Here is a 23,781-nt window from a genome sequence, read left to right as displayed (position 1 = left end):
GGGGGGGGGGGCGGGCACAAGGTTTTAAAAAATTTGCATGTCTTTCCCTACTAGTACTAGTGAGGTTAAATTTTTTATCATGTTGGTTAGCCGGTAAATTTTCTCTTACAAAGAGTCTTTCATCAAAGGGGGGGAAATGTCAGAACCAAGTGTGTTAGCATATGTAGCATGCAGTGGCTCCAGAAAGGAGGTTGCACAGAGATGGGACAGCTCTGCACCAATGCGGGGAGTCTGAGATGTCCTCTCTTGTCCCAACGAGCTACTAGGAGGTTCCACTGTGAGGCTCCCGATGTCCACAAACAGCTAACCCTTCCTCCTTGGAGAACAGTCATTGTATTCGTCAGGATGAGCTTTCAAACACAAAGTCAACAGCCTTTCCAAATACAGGAGAACTTTATTATTGAAGGAAAGTTGTCTGATTCACTCAGGCAAAGCCTTCGTGAGGGTGAGGAAACCCTCAGAAGGACAACAGCGGGGCAACAATGTCTTCCTGGGGCAGCGTCAGTTCACAGGCTCCATTGCGTGACACACGCCCCACAAGGTAATGGACCTTCTGGTACCTTGACAGGAAGGCAGGATGAGAGAAAAAAGGCTTTTCAGGAGAAGACTGGTACTACAATAGCCAGCTCTGACCTTGGGAGAAGATGAAGTAGAACCTCAGTTTCCTATCCTAACTGACTGGACTGCGCGCTGACTACTGAAGGAAGGGCTTTCATTAATTTACTCATTCTGTTTCCTATTTATTGAGTGCTTTTAAAACCAGGAACTGTACTTGGTACTGAGGATATGATGAGAAAAAAAGTGTCCTTGATTCTCCAGAGCTGACAGGTTGCAGAAATAAACATTTCCAAATGGTGACACAGATAAAAATAAACTGTAGGAAGTGCTGTGAGGACAGGCATGAGCACAAAGAAAGCTCTCACTGAGACCTGACCTAGTCTTGGGCAGGCTCCCTATGAAAGTACCACCTGAGCTAAGATCTGACAAGTCAGATGGAAGCAACCACCCTTGTGCTGCTAAGAGCAAAAGGAGCATCCCAGACAGGAGATCACGCAAGCAAGGCCTATGGCAGGGGGTCAGTATGGTCAGAGGAGGGTACAGAGGGGAGTCGGGCAGGAGTCAAACCATGAAGGGCCTTGTAGACACAGAGAATGGATGCTAGGGGACCAGAGTGGGTGGCAGAGATCATATAGGCAGCACCCCAGTGATCCAGGTGAGAAACAAAGCACAGCTTGCCCTGTATCTTCTCCAAGGGACAGAAAAGGGTGAGGGGATTGTGTACATGGCTGGGCCTGTCCAAGTGGTGTGTTGTGTGTGCGGAGTGCTCCCAGCACTAAAATCTTGCCAAGGCTCCATTTTCCCTGCTAACCACTAAATAAAAGCTTCCCTCCCACAGGGCGCCTGGGTAGTTCAGTCGGTTGGGCGTCTGATTCTTGGTTTCAGCTCAGGTCATGATCTCATGGGTCCTGGGATCAAGCCCCACTTCAGGCTCCAAACTCAGTGTGGAGTGTCTGCTTGAAGATTCTCTCCCTCTCACACACTCGCTCACACTTGTGCTCTCTCTGAAATAAATAAACCTTTAAAACCTTCCTCCCCACCTGCCTCTTCTACCAGATATATTTTTGATGTGCTGACAACTACGCAAACACCAAAGAATTTAATCAGTATGTGGCAGGATTTTTTAAGAACAATTCTGGGAATGGGAATACCTTTTCAGTGTCAATACCATACTACAAACTATCACCTCCTAGGTGCAGGGGTTTCTAACCTCTTTCCGAGCAAGAGCTAGCTTTCCCTTTTCAAGCTCTGTGACTGGGAACGAGGAGAGGAGAAGAGCAGGAATGGGGGCATGACATTTGCTCTGCAGGCCCCTCCCACTGTCATTCCAGGTTGTGCTGTCAGGAGAGCTAAGTTTATAAATGTTTGAGACTGGGGGTGCCTGGGTGGTTTAGTCGGTTAAGTGTCTGCCTTCGGCTCAGGTCATGATGCCAGGGTCCTGGGATCGAGACCCTCATTAGGCTCCTTGCTCAGCAGGGAGACTGCTTCTCCCTTTCCCTCTGCCTGTCACTCCCCTGCTTATACTCTCTCTGTCAAATAAATAAATAAAATGTCTTTTAAAAAGAAATACTGGGGCGCCTGGGTGGCTCAGTCATTAAGTGTCTGCCTTCGGCTCAGGTCATGATGCCAGGGTCCTGGGATCGAGACCCTCATTAGGCTCCTTGCTCAGCAGGGAGACTGCTTCTCCCTTTCCCTCTGCCTGTCACTCCCCTGCTTATACTCTCTCTGTCAAATAAATAAATAAAATCTTAAAAAAAAAAAAAGAAAAGAAATACAAATTTTATAAAATTGCTAGCAGGGTATTGGGAGTATGCTCCAAAATGAGAAGATTCAAAGCTTCTAAAAAAGGATTATGCACAGGTGCCTGGGTAGCACAGTTGGTTAAGTGTCCCACTCTTGGTTTTCGCTTAGGTCATGATCTCAGGGTTTTGAGAACAAGCCTTGTGTCATCGGGCACAGCGCTGTGGGGAAGTCTGCTTGAGATTCTCTCCCTCTGCTTCTCCTGCTCCTGCATACATGTGTGCTCTCTCTCAAATAAACAAATCTTTAAAAAAAAAAAAAAAGGATTAAAAAAAAAGGATTATGCAGAGTCATCCTTTAAAAATGTAGGTCAGGGGTGCCTGGGTGGCTCAGATGGTTAAGCATCTGCCTTCGGCTCAGGTCATGATCCCAGGGTTCTGGGATCAAGCCCCACACTGGGGCCCTGCTTGGTGGGGAGTCTGCTTCTCCCTCTACTGTTCCCTCTGCTTGTGCTCTCACTCTGTCGAATAAATAAAATCTTTAAAAAATCTATAAAATAAAAATGTAGGTCTGATCACATCACCTCTCTAGCCCCTGGACTCCTTGCTGTTCCTCACAGAAGCCAGACAACACTCCATCTCAGGGTCTTTGCCTCTACTGTCCCCTGTGCCTGACCAGCCCTCTCCACCAACACCTCCAGCACTCCCTAGCCCCTGTGATCTATTTTTCTCCATAGTACTTATTAGCATTTTTTTTTTCTTAAAGATTTTATTTATTTATTTGACAGAGAGAGAGAGAGACAGCTAGCGAGAGAGGGAACACAAGCAGGGGGAGTGGGAGAGAAAGAAGCAGGCTCCCAGCGGAGCAGGGAGCCCAATGCGGGGCTCGATCCCAGAACCCTGGGATCACACCCTGAGCCAAAGGCAGATGCTTAATGACTGAGCCACCCAGGCACCCCTACTTATTACCTTTTAATACTCTGTAATCATTCATTTATTCTATCATTGTTTTCCTCCCACTAGAGTGAAAGTTTCAGGAGGGCAGGAATTTTTAGGCTCTTTGTTTACTGCTATATATCCAGCAGCCAGGGCCTGGTGCACAGTGGCCACTCAAAGTTGTTTTTTTTTTTAAGATTTACCCATTTATTTGAGAGAGAGAGAGAGAGAGAGAGAAAGAGTGCACACACAGGGGGAAGGACAGAGGGGAGAGAGAGAAGCAGGCTCCTCACTGAGCACGGAGACTGATGCGGGGCTCAATCCCACGACCCAAGATCATGACCTGAGCCAAAACCAAGAGTTGCATGCCTAACCGACTATGCCACTCAGGCGCCCCACCGAAGACTTTTATTGAATAAATGAAGTGCTAAGAACAGGAAAGCAAATACACAATATAAATTCAAAACTGCCTCTAATAGTTTTATACTTAGACTCCAGATACAATGGGGAAAAAAAGGGCACAAATTCACTTTTTAAGGGACATCTTAAGGGTTTCTTAAGCATAGTATCAAAGTGGAAAACGTGGACCCCTCCTATGCTGCTGAGAGTGTCAATGGTGCAGCCACTGCGGAAAATAGTCTGGCAGTTCCTCAGACAGTTAAACACAGAGTTACTATACGACCCAGCAATTCTACTCCTAGGAATACACACACACACACGCGCGCACACGCACATGCACATGCACACACACACACATACACGAGAACTGGAAATCTAAAACCTTGGAAACAAATGTTCATAGCAGCATTATTCATAATAGACTATCCACTGATGAATGGATAAATACAATGTGATCCAGCCATAGCATGGAATGTTATTCAGCAATAAAAAAGAATAGAACACTGACACATGCTACGACATGGATGAACCTCGGCAATATCATGCTAAGTGAAGAAGCCAAGCATTAAGACCACTTATTATTCTATTTATATGACATCTTGAGAATAAGCAAACTATGAAGACAGAAAGTAGATTAGAGGTTGCCTAGGGCTAGGGGTGCTGAGGGCACATGGGAAGCAACTAAGGGCGTCTGAAGTTTCTTCTGGGGCTGATGAAAGCGTTCTAAAATGGACTGTGGTGATGGTTGCACAACCCTGTGAATAGATTTCAAAATACTGTGTACTTCAGATGTGTGAATTATATGGCATGTGAATTCAACCTCAATAAAGCTGTTAGAAAAAAAAAAAAAGTAGAGCACTGAATGCTTACCTGTCACTGACTTTATAGCCTTCATTGACACTCACTGCTTTGTACTTGACATTGCCTTTGGTCCGCTCCAACTCCCAACACCAGTCCTTAAGTGTGTCAAACATTACAGTATGGTTCTTCGGATCGGTGGCTAACAAAACAAATTTAAAAAGACAAAATCTGGTCGTGAAGTACAGGTACTTTAATGACGTGAAACCCCAATTTCGTCCACTAAGCCCGTCTTTATCCAATACAGCAAGTTCACTGCTTATTTCTAACCTTGTTCCTTTTTTTTGTCATTAACTCAAAATTATGACTAAGGGTCTGTCTTTTTATACTGGAGGAAAGGAGGTGTTCTTGTTCCACTCCCTGCAAAAGTAATTTATAGTTCCATTTTCAGTCATCTGACCATGAGATAATTTATATAACATAAAAGATCCTATGAAGCACTAGAAGACAGGGTTGGCACAGATGCTAAAATAATAAAATATTTTTAGCCCTACCAATATGTGCATAAGATGGCAAACTCATCTGAATAGCATGTAAGATCTCTGAATGTAAATCCTCCTTCAATTTGAAGATGCACTGCCAACAAGAGGATTTGCCGGTGTGACATAGTTACTAAAGGCCATCACCAGAGCAGACAGCTGCGGTGAGGGTCAGGGCTTGCTAGCAAGAACTGCACCATGGCCAGGGAGACTTCTGCCCCTTACCCTGCCCTGCTACTACCTGCTGGGGGAAATGTCCAGGAGCACTACGCTTGCAGCCCAGCAGATGTGTCCCTGGTCCTCCCCTAAGCCACAGAGCACTGGGTGACACGCACCAAAACAGTCTCGGCTATTTACACAAAGCAGTTAGTTCAAGCCCTTGTGCATCTCAAAAAAACCCAAGCATTTTGGGGAAAATAGTGTTTGATAAAACTCCCCCATGCTATTTTATGAAAATAAAACCAGATCACAGCACAAACGATAGTAAGAATAATGATTAAAACAGCAGTTAAGCTTATATAGCACTTGGTAAGTGTCAGGCACTGTTCTGAGCATACTACATTTTATTAACTCAATCTTCACAATCCTACAGGGTAGGTAATATTCCTCCATTTTACAGATGTGGTCCAGAAAGGTCAAGAAACTTGCCTAAGGTCACAGAGCTGAGGAATGTCAGAGCTGGAATCCAAACCCAAACAGCTGTAAAGGATTTCCAGAAAGTAACAAACACCAAAAAAATTTCCCCATGGACACAAATAATAGTAAGACTCCTATTCAAGAGCAGATCATTCTTTTAGCAACACAGGTAAGTCCTTCCCTAAAATGCCACATCACAGTATTCAGGACCTTTCAGCCAAAGCATTTTGTGAATTATCAAGCCAGAAAGTAAATGAAGATGTTCAGGCTGCAAAGCACCACCTCTACGAACGCCTACTAAACACAAAGCTAACTGGTCGATTAGCATCCATCAGTTACGACATTTACTTCTCAAAAAACTGGCGTTGGAAGGAGGATTAAAAAAAAAAGGGGAAATAGAATAAAAGGTGGCATATATCCTGGGCCTTGTGACACAAACAAAACAAAACACCACTAGGTGAAGAAACTGCCAGAGTCAATCAAGGTAAGGGTTTTGGAACACAGATCAACACAGTCTTGGGGAGCCAAGAAACTATCCCGAGTTTAGACCAAGAGTCAGGATATAAGGAAGAGGCAGAATTCCTAAAAATAGAGTATGATTTTTCAAATATAAACCCAATAGATGTTTATATAAATTAAAGTAATTCATAAATAAGTCATATTTTGTATCTCTCATATTGCAACAAGCTGTTGTAAGCCAATTACTCAGCATTTGCATGTATAGCTACAGTGAAAAGATCTGTCATTCACAAAGATGAACTTAATGAACTGATTTTATGTTTGATCTAACAGTAGAGCTAAGCATTATCTTAAGTTAGTGTAATTCTCTGAACATAATCCACCCTGAATAATATGCAGTTACACTTTCAATCAACCCTCACTTAATTGACTGCACCCTACATGCCATGCATTTAACAAACAGAGGCTTTAACACTGCTGGTTTTAAAACAAGAAAACAGATGCCCCAAGAATTTAGTGTCATCCCCCGGATCATACAGCTACTGAAGAGCTGGGCAAGGATTTGAACTCAACTGGGACAGACCCCAAAACTCACAGCTTTTCTACTAAGTCATCACAGTTTCCAAAATGCAAACTGTTCTCTCAGATAGCTACATCTCTGCACATGCTGATCCCGCTGTGCCCACCAGACACCTTAAAATACTCCTCTGTGCCCACCAGAGACCCCCACATCCTCCACTATCAGCTAGCCCACTGCCCACAGTGTGACCAGCCCCTCCACCACAGGACACATCTCTCAGCTGTCTCTGCCTGACTTGATGCTCGTAGAGGACAGGGATTTCGTCCTATTCACTTCCATCCCCAAGACCTGACCCACAGCCAGCATTCAAAAATGTTGACCAAATGAGCAGTTCAACTCTACACTCCAGAAAGCCCCACGTATGCTGTTAAACTAACATGCCACTTCCCTGATGGAAAGCACATAGCACACAGAGTCCTCAACATCAACCTGATGTTAAGATTGACCAGCGGAGTAAGTAAACAGACCAAGGAGAGAGATGGAGAGAAGGAGAAGACAGACATCTGTGGGAACACTGTACGATGCTAGGCAGTATTAATAGCTAATTCAAACGACCAAAGTTTCTTAGTTAAAAGATTGCTCCCATGGGGCGCCTGGGTGGCACAGCGGTTAAGCATCTGCCTTCGGCTCAGGGCGTGATCCCGGCGTTACGGGATCGAGCCCCACATCAGGCTCCTCCGCTATGAGCCTGCTTCTTCCTCTCCCACTCCCCCTGCTTGTGTTCCCTCTCTCGCTGACTGTCTCTATCTCTGTCGAATAAATAAATAAAATCTTTAAAAAAAAAAAAAAGATTGCTCCCTTTTTCAGTGAACTGAATGGAAAACATTTGGAATTTTAAATTATGTAAGCATACCTGCTTTCTGATGTGCTCTCTTATGTACAACGGTTCCATTTCCCCCAAAATATTTGCTACAGAGCATGCTCTGGTTGTTTAAAGGCTTTCTGGAATGCAAGACATTCTCCAGAGTGTTGTGAAATGAAATCAAATACATTAAAGTAGAAAAAAGAACCCCGGAACAAACAGGATTATTTTAAACTTCTCTGAATTTTATTTCTCTACAGTCTCACATTCCCTGTTATAGTATGTTGATTTTATCTTTCATAAGAAACAATCAAACCAATAATCCCTCACAAAAAAAGCAAATAAACCTAAAAGATAAGTTAGAGCAACAAAGATCACAGGAAAAAAAAAGAAACTTGGATGACTTTACCCAAGCAAGAGGCAATCAATTGCTAGGAAAGAGGAAAAAGAAACTCATGGATGGGTTTTTGCCTGCTAGTTTCAGGTAGGAATTTAAAGGGTCTGCTACCTGCAAATTAGAACCCAGAAGACACTCACCTGTATTGTTTTGTGCAGCAGTTGCATAGGAAAACAGAAATAATCTTTTAAGCAGTTTAGGAGCTTGGGTATGATGAATTATGCCACTGACAATCTAGAAAAGAACCAAACAATGGGTACAGTCATGCTTTTGGCAGATGAACACTGACTTATCTAGGCTTTCAGTCATGCTAATAGGCTCCTATGGGTAGCACGCTCTATGGTAAGGCTCTAAGGGCTCTATGGTAACTTTTGGAATAATGCCAAGTAAACAGAATATTAACAATTTTGTCACGTTTTCTAAGAGCTTTGAATTTCTAGGGAAATTTTAAAGATTTTTATTTATTTATTTACAGAGAGAGAGAGAAAGAGAGAGAGAGAGAACAGGAAAAGGAGCGGAGGGGAAAGAATCCCAAACAGACTCTGCACCAAGCACAGACCCCGAGGCAGGGCTTGATCCCATGACCCTGAGACCATGACATGAAACCAAGAGTTGGATGCTCAACTGACTAACCACCCTCACGTCCCTGAATTTCTAGGAAAATTAAAAAAAAAATTTTTTTTTTAATTTATCCATTCATTTGAGAGAATAAGAGCACATGCCTGTGTGGGGGGTTGGGGGGGTGGGAGGAAGGAGAGAGGGAGAGAGAGTCTTAAGCAGACTCACTGTGGAGCGCAACATGGGGCTTGATCTCACCACCCTGAGATTATGACCTGAGCCAAAGTGAAGAGTCGGGTGCCCAATCGAGTCAACCTGGTGCCCCCAATTTCTATGGAAATTTTTAAAACATAGTCTCATTCCTCTAAAACAAGGTGCTATAAAAACTTAAGTGCCATATTCAGATACTCTAAAAATCTTACACGTCAGAGACATAGGGCTAATATCAGATAATAACCAAGACACTTAGCTATTCTGATCCACTTGTGGCCTTTAAGACCTTCTTCTAGAAGATTAGAAAAAGAAATCAATCCATTGTGCTTTCTGCTTGAAGTTTCAATCAAAAGTATGTTTGGACAGATAACTAAAATCATCGTTCAAAATGAAGTTTCTGGCTTCTCAGGGACTTTCCCTACATACACCACTCTTTTCCTGCTCAGAATAGATACCGGAGTCATGTTTATTATTCTAACTGAACTACCACACTCCCTAAAAGAAAACCAAGGAGTTACCTGTAACTGTGTATAACTCAACTGTAGCCAAAACAACAGGTGAGCTGGCCTCTCTCCACATTTCCCCTGACGGATTTACCACAACAGTGGCAAGTTTGAGACCTTTAATAACTCAGTAAGATAAATCGTAGAAGTTACAGTGACCACTGTAACCAGTTCATCCAGTTATATATTTCGATTTGCTGCAGCAACCAGATTAAGTTTCCTTAGTATCCGAAATCATAGGCCTCATTTGGTAACTCGGCTTTACCGGTCTGCCCCACGTACCTCTTCCTCCTCCCACATACTTCCACGTATGAACTCCTCCATGCCAGGAGCTGGGAGTCTCTGCTACTATTTTTTCGAAAGCCTGTCAGATGTGGGAGAAGGAGCTGCCTCCTGACCCTGATTTATCACCTCCCACTCTTTAGAGGCTCCAGAAATAAAGCCATTACGAACTCTAGGATTAAACGTAGCATGTGCCAACATAATACACAGGCACACTTCACCAAATTCTCTCTCAATTCTAATCAAAGCGTGTGATTATAAACCAATTTCAACTTTACAGAGTGAAATGCTCCCCCTCCACCTTTGTGCAATATAAGCAAAAAGTAAGAGTTAGTGGTGACACCTAATGGGAAAGAAAACCTACATATACATGCAACTAGTTACCCTTTTGACTTCCTCTTCTTTTGTGTACCGCAGACCAAAGTGGAACACTCGCAGGTCTTTGCAGTGGATGATGAGTTTCTCAGGGTATTTCTTCAGTTGTCCAAAGAGAGGTTTCTTTTTCTCATCAAACACTACACATCGATGATGAAATCAAGAAGGGAAATCATGTTATAAGGCAAAAAGTTAAAGCTGAGGAAACAAGGTAGACTATTCACACCTCTCAAAAGTGAGAGGAAAGGTGCTATCTTCGAAGTAACTGTCAGCAGGGGCCCTGGCTCTCTGACAACCGGCAGCGTTCTTCATTCCTCTGGACAAGCTCAAAATGGATTGACTCCAGAAGCTAAGATTACAAAAGATGGAAGGGGGTCACTAGGGACATGCTGTCAAGACAGTCAAGTCCTGGGTTTATGGCCAGGGGCCCCTCCTGACATGTCCCCCCCCGCCCCAGAATTTGGACTGCACAGCACCTACTGGTGTTCGGATCATCGTAAAAGGCTACTGAATTTCTGAAAAAGCCCTTACTGCAAAAATATAGAAGTGAAGCAGAGAGAGGCTTGACCCTTAGCAGAAAAGACTCAGAGTGCAGTGCAACAAACCTTTATCAGATTAGTCTCTAGAGTAAAACCTACACACCTAACACGGACAGCCACAAGTATGATCTAGCCAATAATGTTCCAAATTCAAATGCAAGCTCTGCCAGCTAAGTGGCCTCAAATAAGCCACTTTACATCTCAATTTTCTCACCCATAAAACTGATTTAAACAAAGTAAATATGTAAAGAAATTTTAGTAAACTGTAAAAGACCATAGAAATATTATTATTATCAACTATACTTTCTTTTATTTTTTTTTTATTTTTTTTTTATTTATTCATTCGACAGAGATAGAGACAGCCAGGGAGAGAGGGAACACAAGCAGGGGGAGTGGGAGAGGAAGAAGCAGGCTCATAGCAGAGAAGCCTGATGTGGGGCTCGATCCCATAACGCTGGGATCATGCCCTGAGCCGAAGGCAGACGCTTAACCGCTGTGCCACCCAGGCGCCCCATCAACTATACTTTCAAAGGCTGGCATCACCCCAGTGGAAAAGATACCTACCTCCATAAATCTGATCAACGCAGTGGAGTGTGATGTCATTTTCTCCTATAACCTTATTCTTAAATTGGGTTTCCTAAAAGATTCAAAAGGAAACAACTGTGACTTCTTTCTATGCCCTATTATACATTTATAGGCAGAGCAAATCACCATTTTCCAATTGCACATTAGGAAATTAGAGAGGGGGTGGAAGAAATGGGTGATGGTTGTCAAAAGAGACAAACTTCTGGTTATGATAAACAAATCATGGGATGTAATGTAGAGCCTGGCGATTATAGTTAATAAAACTGTATCATACATTTGAAAGTTGCTAAGAAAGATCTCCTCATCACAAGGAAAACAAATTTGTAACTATATGAGATAAGAGAGGTTAACTAAACTTATTCTGGTAATCATTATGCAATACCTACATGTATCAAATCATTATGTTATACTCCTTAAAATAGTACTATGCTATGTTAATTATATCTCAATAAAACTGTGGGGAAAATTGAGTGTACACTCCAAAAAACAAACAGGGGAATGGAGCCAGCCACATTCTCTAGGAAAGGGATGATGACGTGTGCAAGGAAAGCTGGTAAGCACTTTATTTTTCAAACCCAAGCACGACACGCCGACATGCCGTTCCTGGGCTGCTCCCAGGCAAACGGGCCATGCCACAATCACTTGGAGAGGTTCGGATTTCTCTACACAAATGCAAACTGGTGAGTGACAGCTCCATGAAGCCAGGTTTAGGAAGAAAACACTGGAAGATTCAAGTTTCTGTGAACGCTGTCTGTATTTAGACAGGACTAGGAGCCAAGCCACTAGAGCAGACGGCAGCACAGAAGACCACACTCCACGGCAGCAAGGGTGGGCCGGGACAGCTGGGTTTGCATCAACATACAGCGCTCCCCAAGTAGTGTAGGCAGTCCTCTCCCTCACTCCACTAGCCCATTCTCCATAAGTAGGGACAAGTCTTACAAGGACACTGCGACTCAGGACAAAGCACCAAATTCAAGTGCTGCATTCAGCATCAGTTTCATAACCGAACTCAGTTCCTGAATTTGAGGGACAGCTCAGTATACAGAAAACATGGGGAACTAGTATATTTGGGGAGATGTGATTCCAATGAGTGATACATACTGTGCTGAAATACCAAAGAAAATAAGAACAAGTTGGCGTGACTTGAGGCACTTGAGGTGGGAATAGTCCCACCACTGAAAAGAGATCCCAGAGGATAGAGAGCAATCTAGTGGTGAGGACTTCTGCCTTTTGTGTTTAATGTGTGCTGGCGGGGAGGGGGAGGGGAGCAGAGTCATTGAGGAGCTGGGAAAAAAGACAATGGGGCCACAATTGCACTGCTCCCCTCAAACTCAGCCAAATGCAGCTCATACATACATCATTATCCAATGCAGATTCGTCATCGCCCAAGAAAGCAATCTTAAAGTCTGTGCAGACAAGTTTTCCATAGATCCCACGCTGACAGGAATCTTCCTGGACATACTTCAGCACTGTGCTGGCTTCACAGAGCAGCTGTTCACCTGATCGAAACCAAAACAAGTCCTCTTGAGAGTCCTCAGGGAACGTACAATTTGCAAACAGTAAAAGCTTCCCCAGCTCTAGTCCCAGGAAAGACAAACACATGATACACTGCAGCCCTTCAGAACTCTACACTTCCCAGCACAGCAGGAACTGCAAACCTGACGCACGAAGATGAAGCAGCGTGGGGACCGGGTAGGGGAAACCAAAATGGCTCAGATATACCTTCACACAGGGCACTTCCCTATCTTCTCGCTGTGAATAAGGAAAGCGTCCAATATGTGGAAATGATCTCAGCTACACTTGCAAGCACAGATATCAGTGTTCCTATTACTTGGGCCCAAGCACGCATTCCCCAGAAGTAATATCCTAAATGGGTGAAATTAGTGAGACTCTAGAACACCGAGCTCAGGCCCGCTTTGTGGGGAGAGTGGGCCATCATCTCTCACTCTGGACCCGCCAAGAAAAAGCGGGGTGCCTCCCCGGCCACAGAGCTTGCAGGCAGCTGCCTCAGACACAGAGGTGCAGCATGACCACATGCATTCTGGCTCCACAGACGCGTATGGGAGGAAAAGAGAGGTCAGAGGTTTGTAGGAAAAAAACGGTTTCCTCTCTTTCTTAGTTGAGGGTATTTCCTCTCAGTGTGTCACCTTTCCTGCTCCATCTGCAGGCGCCCAGCCTGCTCGAGCAGCTGTATTTCCTGGAGATAGAGAGGACTTCACAGTCAAGAAGATTAGGATTTCGGGATAGGTAAGCGCTCGCTGCTGCCTAGAAGCAGAATTTATGAGGGCTGGGCGTCTGGATAAGAGCAGAAAAAGGAGGAGATGGAAGATATAAAAAATCAAGTGCAAATATTTTGTAACAAAAAAGAAAAGGAATTTTCTTCCTTTTCAACAGACAACCATCTCCCCTTAGACTCTCCCTCTGGATATTATCTTCAGTGTCTCTGAATGTACTTTTTGGCTCAAAATTCACTTGATCTAACTTTCAACATGAAAATAAAGAAGAGTTTCAGACACTGAGGCTATCAAGGGATGCATATTATTGTGTATTTTTCCACCTCCCACGGGGTTAATTACTAAGGAAATACAGGAAGGTGGCTCAGTGACTAGGTCAGCCTCTAGAGGGACCACAGAGCTCGAAGAAAACAATGAATCGGGGCCTCGTTAGGGTTTAAGATAGTTCAGAAAAGGTGCTTCAACTAGTTCAAGGTGGAAGATTTGAAAATAAGGCTTCCTGTGCTTTCAACTCTTAGCATGAAACCGCTTTTAATAGTGTCTCCCCAAGACCAGGCAAGCCAGGTCAGGCCATGGCCGTGTGCTGGAGACTAGACACTGGCAGGCAGTGGCTAATACAACATCCCAGGCGGCTCTGCAAGTCGGCACGCCATCACTATCAGCTTGCGTGTGCAGAGACAGTCTCAAATCATGGGAGGTGGGAGCTGGAAAAAATCATGGTCTAGTCTGGGAAATGGAGGCAGCACACCTAGAAGAGACCACAGGTAATCCAGAGGATGAGAGAATGTGCGTAACACTAAGCTAAAAATGAAAGTATCAGGATCTGTGACCCAAGAAAAGGAAGGACAACATGGTATGTGCATTAAGGTTTAGGCCATTATTGATAAAAAACAAAACAAAACAAAAAACAAAACAAAACAAAAATAGATATATTTTTTTTCAAGTTTCAGGATCCTAATATATTTACCAAATAAGGTAGTTCAGTCAGAAATTTGTGCATATTCATATCCTCTCAATAAACAGTAGTACCAGAATGAGGCCTCTATTGCTTTGGGGAAATACACCTAAAAACTCTTATGAAAAAAAGCTATTGGGATTAGAAAAAATGGAAGAAGAACCGAATGTACAGCCCCCAGGGCAGCCCCACACATGGAAGGGGATACAACCACCAAGTAGTTTCTGTCTCTGAATTCAGGAATGATTAAAGCTTAACTTCAGGTATAGAGTCTCTCTGCCATCTCAAAAATATCCAACCAATTCAGACTCTCAGTGATGACCTCAGAGCAAAGCCCTGGCAGCAACTAGGGTCAGTAAACCCCAAGACTGCCTAGCTCTTACACTCAGATGCAGACGCAGAGACCACAGGTGAGGCCAGCCGACGCTTGCCTGGGGAGGCCTAGGCAGCTGTGCTAGTCCAGGGCAGCTGGACCTGGGCAGCAGGAGGAGTGTGTGGAATGTAAGGCTCTGTGGGGGACCAGCATTTTCCTGAGTGGGGACTAGAATACTAGATGCATCCAAGTATAGAGACCCAAAAAAGGCCTAATTTGCTTGTGAAGGAGGTGAATTTCTCAGGCTTATTTTCATCAGCTTGGGTGGAGGGGAAAACAAGAAAAATTCTTGGAAGATGTTATAATACTCAGACCTAAGTATGTAGTGACTGAACTAAAGACCTTGATATTTTTGTCCAACTCATCCCTATTATATGCTTTCTGGATGAAAACAAAGGAGTTTATATATAGCAATACTAGGGATGACATAATTTATCACTGGCTCTGAGTTGCACATAAGGTCTGAAGCTAACATGACCGTTACCTGGCAACAAGTGAAGAGTTACTTCCTTCTCTGTTACTTCCTTCTCGTTTGTGTGAATTTCCTAAAAGAGAAGAATAAATGGTAATATTTTTCTTTGTTTAAGGGCTCAAAATGAATAACATAAAGTCATGCTTTCAGAATACACACTAAAACATCATATAACCTCAGGAGTTTTTTATTTGACAAGCTACTTTTTAAAAATGTATTTTTAACTAAAGGAAGACAGGAAATTCCAGCAAATTAGTTCAATGTACTGAACTATTTAGGATTGACAACTATTAGTTGTTCCCAGTGGAGGGGCAGGGATGGGCACTCCCTATCTAAAAGAACAAATGTTACATAGAAAGTAAGGTAGCTCCAACACAGAGAATGGGAGACATACCGCAGCACAACTCCCCTCTCCCTCCAGTGAGAACCAAGGATCTAAAACAAAAGATGATTATGTGTTCTTGAGAGAAAACAGACATATGTAAAGGGCATGAAGGTAAGAACAGGAAAATAGGAATGTGTCAAGTCAATACCAATCCATCTACTCTGTAGCATACCAAGATGCACTAAAGACAGATGGGAAAACATTCCAAATAACCTAAAACCCCAAGGCAGTGCAATGGGACACAATCACTTCTAATAAGGAATCAAGGCCAGGTTCTCTGTCACTGTTTCTCAATGAAAAGATCTTCTAATCCTTCATGTTGGGTTCACTGTTTTTTGGGTATTCAAAGATACTTAGCAATCCTTAAAGAACAAGTGGAACAAAGCAAAGGTCATAAATGGGTGTTAACATAACAAAAGGAGAGGCCTGGTGGGCCTCCTAAGGCAATATACCACACCATCTATTAAGTAGTCTTGCCAAAGTATCTACCCTCACTCGGCCTGGGTTTCTGTATCAATCTACCAATTTATAACAAACATTGGGACAGAGAAACATGTTAAATAACACCATGGGGATACAGCCAGTCAAATCTTCACTATGGAAAATTCTACACGGCACAACCAGCTTTGTTAACAAATAAAATCAGAATTTATTTTGTTTTGTTCTTTGGCATGAGGTTCTAGGTGGTAGGAATTTCCTCAAGTTGTGAATTCAGACTGAAACACTGACTACTGAAAGCTTGAAGTTGAAGAAGAAAATCATAGCTGTTTCAGAGAACCCATTTTTTAAAAAATATTTATATTTGAGATAGAGTGTGAGCACAAGCAGGGGGAGGGGCAGAGGGACAAGCAGACTCCCCACTGAGTGTGGAGGAGCCCCACGAGGGGGGGGGGGGTTCAATCCCAGGACCCTGAGACCATGCATGACCTGAGCCAAAGTCAGGCACTTAACTGACTGAGTCACCCAGGCACCCCTCAGAGAACCCATTTTCAGCATGATGTACCTTAGAGATGGTTACAGTTTACATCCCAAAAGATGCCAATAAATCAAGTCCTTCTGAAGAGGCAGTGCTTCTTAGACTTGGGGAGTGTCACATCATCTGGGGATCTTGTTACCTCTGCAGGTGCTCATGCCTCACCTCAAGTGTAAGGAATCTGAGTGCTGGGGATCCAGCTGGGCTTTTGGTTTTGCAAAAAGCTCCCCAGATGATTCTGATGCATTGCTCTAGAAAGTGCATCTTGCATATAGAAATGCTATGAGTGTTGTGGTAATTTAGAAATTCTCATGGAGCTTTCATCGTTTGCCTTTGGCACGGAACTAAATTAAAGCACAATTATTTTTGACAGGTCTGTCATCATTCTCCAAGGAGATAGCAAAACTATTCATTAAATTCAATCAGCTGTTAGAAAACTAGTGATCATCCTGACTAGTGCTTAGAATTCAGGTCAAACACTGCAGCCAGTTTGAAGAGGACTAGCCCTACTATTATGTCTGCAGAAGTAGCATCTTCTAATGATAAAGAATTTATACTACTTAAAACTACCTACATCAATTCTTGAAATGGTTAGTGAAATTCTTTCTTTACATTCTATAAACAAAACAATCAGGAGACAGCTTTTAGGATTCTGTCCTACCGAAAACTCACTTTCCCCAGACAACTAGTCTCTGCTCCCCCAAGTTCCTGGAGTGAACCACCACCTCACCATCAAATGCCTGGGAAACGAACAGTGGTCCCTTGAAGAGCTAATCATTTTATGTCCCAAATTAATTTGGCTGAAGGTCTAAAAGAAGTTAACCAAGCTGGCTCTTAGACTACTTAAACTATAACTTTGTAAATTTGGTAACAAATACGGTAAAGCAAAAAAGCTGTTCTGCAGAGAACGAGAACCATGAAAAGGTTATGTGGAGACAATAGCCCCCCTCCCCCAGACATAAAAACAACCATGGCCTGCACTCTCACAGTTTTCCAGGCTTTACTGAGGCCCAGCCACACCTTTGGCCCACAGTTCTGTGAATCACACCTGTATCCTTACAATAAATCCTCTTGTTCACCTACATTAGTTACAGTGGTTTCTGATTGTCATCAAGGGAATTACTGACTTAGGTCAATTGCATTAACAATGTAGAAACCATAAATGACTAGAATCACGTATTGCAACATGTCAATGTACAATATATCCAGGGCTATAGGATTAGGACCCATGTCAAGCTGCCACCTCACAAGTAAGACTAGCAGCAAAGAGTCAAATGCCAAAACTAGCATCTACTGCCTCAGTGTGTGGGTTTTAGATAGAGTGAGGATATATGAAGCCTCCAAATCATAAAGCCTCATAAGAGTTTGCCATCAGTCAGCTGATTAGCCTTGTCACTTCTAAACTAAGTCATATACGTATTTGTATATACATATACATTCATACACACACACACACATATATATTTTAAGCAGAGGATGCTAGGCTTCTAAAGGTAATTGAGGTTTGTTCATGGGAAGAAAGAAGAGATTTAATAAGACACAAAGGTAATTTAAACGAATCCTACCAAGCGCTGGGTAAACAGGAGTCTGCAGTCCAGGGGGAGCAGACAACACCAACATTCGTGGACAACCCTAATACAACAGGATGGATGCTATAAATAAGGATATTGAGGTGGGACTCCAGGAGCACAAAAGAGGGGGCCTAACTCCCCAAAAGAGGGAGGAGTGGAGAGAGGGGAGACTATCCAAACAAGTGCTTCTAGTGCTTCTTTGACTGCCCTCAACGCTTCTCATCAAGTGGCTCCTTAAGGAATGTACAGAAGTTCAAGGGACGGTCAAGCAGAGAGAGGAGGTGAAAAGACACAGAAGCAAGTAATTCTGTAAGACGTGAGAAAGTCGAAGGGGTGTGTGGTGGGCTTCAGGCCATTTTAAGGAGTTTGGCCTTTAGTCCATGAGTAAGTAGTGGGGAGCCCATGTAGGACTTTAAACAGGGCAGTGAATTAAGCACATAGCATTTACAATCTCTGATACAGGTCTTTCATGAAAAAGCACAGGACTAAATCAGGAACCCTATGTGGGGTTCTAGCCTACAAAGATCTTGGGCAAGTGTCCTGGCCTCAGCGTCCCCATCTAAAAGAATGGAATTAAGAGCTATACTGCCTGCCTTGCGAGATAATGCGCCAGAGACCTGTGCAAGGTCAAAATCACGACAGTGATGTGAGCCTGAGCATGTGTGTCCCGAAAGGAGGCAGGGTCCCTGCTGGCTTTCCCTCACTAGAAACAGAAAGGAAAGGCTCCTCCTATAGCCCCACTCTCTCCATTCCCGAACACTGTCACAACAAGCAACTGAATTCTCAGAGGGATGAATATTAATCTTCCAGAACATTTCCTGAAAGAAAAAAGGAAAAGGCTGGAGACCTTTTCCCACTCACCATCTTCTTTGTCAAATGCCCCAAAAGCTTAGTACACATTTTTCATTTTAAACATACTGACTCCTCTTCTTCCCTAGAATAATGTTAAATACATTTGGATGGTAACAATGGTAACAACCCGTTGCTGACCAATAACTGATCTGATAGAGAGAAGGGAAAACACACAAAGCAGCTAGCTAAGTCACTGAGAAGCCACATATTTTATGAAGCATGTGGGAATTTCAGCATTGGAGAGGGATGACAGAAACGCCACCGAGATTCCTTGCAGGGCTCAACTTTCTCCAAAAACTGCCGCTATTCCTCAGACTGCCCTCAGCACTGGGTCTGCGAAAGTACAGGTCAGAAAAACACAGTAAGATCACACTGCGGCTGAAAAGCCAGCATCCAAGAAAAATAATCAAATGCCGGTGAGCCCCTGCCTCAAACGCCACTAAAGAATTAAAACAAGACTTTATTCATCCACAACACAGGTTGTAGGGCAACCTCATCTACTTTGAACACTGTTGAAAATCATGAAAACAAAAGGATTTCTGAGCAGTAAGCACACGTGTCCAAGTCTGTGCACGGCGATCAAAGCCCTCCACAGTCTGTCAGGCTCAGCTTTCACTCCAACTGCACGCTTTCGCTATAATGATAGGAATAGCCACTAACATTTATTAAGCTGCTATTATGTGCCAAGTAAGTGCTCTTCGTTAGTATCTCAATCACATGACTACTCTAGCACTGGTATTATCTCCATTTTAAAGATGAAGAAACTGAGGTTTAAAGAGGTTCGGAAACTCTTCTTTTATAGGAAATAAGTCACTAACCCAGGGTACAGCCCAAGCCCTGACGAGCTCCAGAACTCATATTCTTCACTGCTAAGTATTAGTTCCAACAAACATGGTCTCTGGTTTCCTACTACAAAAGGGAAAATAGTTGCGATATCCACTGCCTGTAGCAGGAAACCAGTCTCCTATTATGAAACTGATTAGGACAAATTAGGAAAATTCCCTTAGAGAACTGTCCTTCACTGTACAAGGATTTGCCACATCCAGGACAAAAGCATGTGAAAGCTAAAGTCAGCTAACACTCTTGAGAATCTGCTGAGAGGCTGAGAAGCAGCCTGGTTTTCATTCCACTCATTCTCAAAAAGTAAATTCTCTAGTTTCTTACCAAGTTCACATTTAAGGTGCTCATCTTCCCAAAAGTGTGACAGACCTAAGGCACCTCAGGGAAGGCAGAACACGGGCCCTGCCAGAAAGCTGTTGACCTTGAAAAGAATGGGGGGGGGGTGCAGACGGTGATCCTACAATGAAGCTCTCATAGGCCAGAATGCTTACAAATGCCAAAATGCTTCACATCAACCCTTCACTGTTTATGAGGGCTTTGAGTCAAAAACTGAAGTTGTTATTCTCAGTTTAACTTCATCCAGCCAGAAGGGCAAATTCCAAGAGCCAACATCCCTAAACGTTCCAAAACACAATTTCTTTCAATCACATTTGACACCAAAGTGCTAAAAAGACATACCACAGACATCTTATTTCCTGAAAGTCGCTCTAGTGCTCTCAAATGGACATTTAATACACATGTTTTCTCCACTAAAACAGAAAATCTGAGGGGGCAAATGTATTTGCATCCACATATTAGGTGGGAATCTATGTGCATCTTAGGATGAAATTTACCTTTTTTACAGCAGAAAGCTTTATTTTTAATACAGCATAATACAAATAAATTTTGTTTTCCCCCTTGTTTCTCCAAACTTCTTTCAGTGCATGCATTAACATTAGAAAGAATACAGACTTGGGGCCACAGTTCAAATCCAGCTCTGCTCTACAGTCATGACCTTGGGCATGTCATTTCACCTGAGTTTTCATTTGCTCCTATGTAAATGGAAACAATACTACCTAATATAAGGCTTGAAGAAAAATGTATGTAAATGCCTGGCACACATGCTCAGTAAATGGAACTTATCATTGTTGGTCATAACAGTTATCTGTACTTCTTGATTTCTTTCATTCTCTCGTCCTCTCCTCTGAGTAAACAAAGAATTCAAATATACTATGTAAGAGTTACAATTATTCAAGATTCATACAAGAAAAATTTCTACTTCTCTCTCAGTCCTGTTTCCCACATTAAACTAAATTGAATCTACTCTCAATTCTTTACTGTGGATCAGAAACTCCTGCAGTTAACGAGTCCCAGGCTGGCACTAACTCCCTAAGACAGAGTATACAGGAATATCTGAAGCAGAGGAAAATGGCATTTTTCTATTAGTAGGATTTGTTTTCTAGAAGCCCATAATGACTTAGATATGGTCATTTTGTGTCTTGTCTTCTGCAACACAAAGTACTTTGAACCCATTACAAGACCAAGAGAGTAAATTAATGGCTTCCTTAAGAGGACACCACATGTGAGGAAGGGACTGCTCAGGCATGCTGTACAAAAAGTAAAGCTTTCTCCATAGCTGAATCTATTCAAAGTCAATTGCTCAAAGTTGGTAACAAATTGAGAATAAAAACCTATATAGGCACTTAAGCAGAATTTAAGGAGCCACACTGTAGGCAAATATCACTAATATCTTACCCTTCTCTGGTTAATACTTGAAAATAATTATAAATTATACACGATTCAATTCTTACAAAAACTCAGAAAAAATAAGTACCATGATTACTACCATCAAATACCCATTCCCAAAAAAGACAACAGTACTAAGAAGAGAAATAGCCTAAAGGACTCCAATAAATCAGTGTATAAAAAAGAATCATTAAAAAAACCAAAAAACCCTCCCGGGGGCGCCTGGATGGCTCAGTCAGGGAGCATGTGACTTTTGATCTCAGGGTCATGGGTCCTAACTCCAAACTGGGTGTAAAGATTACTAAAAAAGAAAAAAATAAACTTAAAAACCCTCCCCACAAAAAACTTAATTTTTTCTTTTAATTTGGGAAGCTGTTTGAGTGGTGGGGAGGAGTCAGGAAAGACAGAATGGAGTCTCACTGGCTATGTCCTATTGTTCCTTCACTCCTGTATTTTACAATAGCTTTTTTGTTGTTGTTGTTGTTACAGATTTTAGTTACTTGAGCAAGAGAGAGATTGAGAGCACAAGGGAGGGGGGAGGGTAGAGGGAAAGGGAAAAGCAGACACTGAGCAGGGAGCCCAACGCCACAGAGCTCCATCAGGACCTGGGATGGTGACCTGAGCCGAAGGCACACACTAACCAACTGAACCACCCAGGTGCCCCTACAATAGCTTTCTGAACTGCACAGAAAAACAAAGAACTGACAAACATGGAGATAATATCTCAATGTGTCTGAGAAAGGGAAAAGAGTTATAACATCCGTTGCTTGTTGATTCTGGGAGAATGAACACAGTCAAATGGAGGAGGGGAAAGCAGTTACCAACAAGAGTACAGGCACAACCCACATCTGGAGGGGCTGACTCTGACCATGGATCTTAAAGTAGGTTATAGGACAGGATGAAATTCCCACATGTACATCCTACTCCTTCCTCATCATGCTGAATTCTGAGTGTGAATAAGCTGTTGTCTACATGGGAAAATTTATTGGATGAGTGATTAAAGGCTATCCAACTTGATCTTTACAATTGGATAAGTAAATACAATCTCTTCCCTATCAACACTATGGAATTACTAAATCATGACTCAGGGGTCACCTGTGGACTGCAGAAATCACAAATGTCCACTCTGTAAATGCCAAAGAGGGTACTTAAAAGGACCGGCCCTTACTGAGGTTGAGAGGTGAATAATGATAAATATATTTTTTTGGTGGGGGGAGGGACAGAGGGAGCAGGAGAGAGAGAATCTTAGGCAGGCTCCATGCGCAGGGCTTAATCTCACAACCCTGAGATCATGACCTGAGCCAAAATCAAAAGCTTAGCCGACTGAGCTATCCAGGTACCCGGTGATAAATATTTCTTGAGTTGTATGTGTCAGGCATTGTTTAAAGGGTTTGATACTTATTAACTCATTTAATCTTTATAGCAAGCTTTTGAAGTGGGGTTATTATACCCACTATGATCTCCATTTTGCAGATGAAGACACCCGAGCACATGTGGAGGTGGAAGTCAAACGTGGTAGCTGGCTTGGTCTGTGTCCTTAGAGGATGCCATACCACCCCTTACATGGAATGAAGGAAAAACAGGACAAATGATCAGTGAATGTATCTGCTAGACCCACCTGAAACCAAGTCAAACCAAGAATCACAGAAAGTTCCCAGGGAAAACCTAGAAGGGTGTTGTAGACAGGCAAAAGGAGGCTGAAGGGAAAAAAAAAACTAAAACCTACTCCACAGGAGTAATGGCTGGCTGCATGGGGAAGAACTCGGGGGCTTCTTCAACACCAGCTGAGTTACTTTTGTGATTTACTCCACTGGGTCCACTGAGGCAGAAGTCTCTGATTTGTCAACCCAACAAATCCTTGAGGGTTCAGTGGGAATCTTCTGATTCATGACATTCCAGGAAAGGCTCCAACCACAATGAATACTGCTATGTACTGCCTGGACAATTCTGTGCTTGCCTTCAAGAGCACGCAGTCTAGAGGCCAACCTAACAGTGTTTTCTAGAATCCATGTTCCTCTTACCCCCACCATCATCACCTCGTACAAGCTACCATCACCCACTTGGAGGTGGTCTTGCCAGCCGGTCTACCTGCATCTGTCCACTTTCTAATCCATTCTTCACCCTAAAGCAGCAATGATCCTTTCAGCACACAGTTTGCTTTGCATTATTGGCGGGATGAAGACAGCGCCTTGATGTGGCCTATGAGGTCCTGTGCAGTCTGGCCCCAACCTACTTGTCCAGTCTGGTTTCCTACCATTCTCTTCCTCAGTCTGCATGTTGGACACATTGGCCTTCTTTCAGCCTCCCACACCTGCCAGGCTCCTTCCCATCCTGAGTGTTTCCACAGGATGCTCCTTCTACAGAACGCTCCTCTCTTTCTCTGACCTGTGAATTCTGAGTATCCATCAGGTCTCAGGACAAGGGCTATTTCTGTTACCGGGTTCTCACAGCCCCACGTATCTCTCTCCCTCCTAGCCCTTGTCATAGTTGCAATTTCACATTT

General features: G+C 43.1%; 1 protein-coding gene across 2 annotated transcripts in view; it reads right to left on the bottom strand.

Annotated features, from left to right (window-relative positions):
- MTMR12 (myotubularin related protein 12) overlaps positions 1 to 23,781 on the bottom strand; it is a 65,868-nt gene that overhangs the window by 25,761 nt on the left and 16,326 nt on the right. For both annotated transcript variants that reach the window (XM_040630516.1, XM_040630517.1), the window contains exons 2-7: positions 14,945 to 15,005; positions 12,255 to 12,397; positions 10,878 to 10,950; positions 9,784 to 9,914; positions 7,984 to 8,077; positions 4,503 to 4,632 (exon numbers count right to left, since the gene is read on the bottom strand). In XM_040630516.1, the coding sequence (XP_040486450.1) occupies positions 4,503 to 4,632; positions 7,984 to 8,077; positions 9,784 to 9,914; positions 10,878 to 10,950; positions 12,255 to 12,397; positions 14,945 to 15,005 (632 nt within the window). The remainder of the gene's footprint in view (positions 1 to 4,502; positions 4,633 to 7,983; positions 8,078 to 9,783; positions 9,915 to 10,877; positions 10,951 to 12,254; positions 12,398 to 14,944; positions 15,006 to 23,781) is intronic.

The sequence above is a fragment of the Ursus maritimus genome, unplaced genomic scaffold, assembly GCF_017311325.1.
Source record: "Ursus maritimus isolate PB19 unplaced genomic scaffold, ASM1731132v1 scaffold_15, whole genome shotgun sequence".
In the NCBI taxonomy this organism is placed as follows: Eukaryota; Metazoa; Chordata; class Mammalia; order Carnivora; family Ursidae; genus Ursus; species Ursus maritimus.
This window is presented reverse-complemented; position numbering and strand designations above follow the sequence as displayed.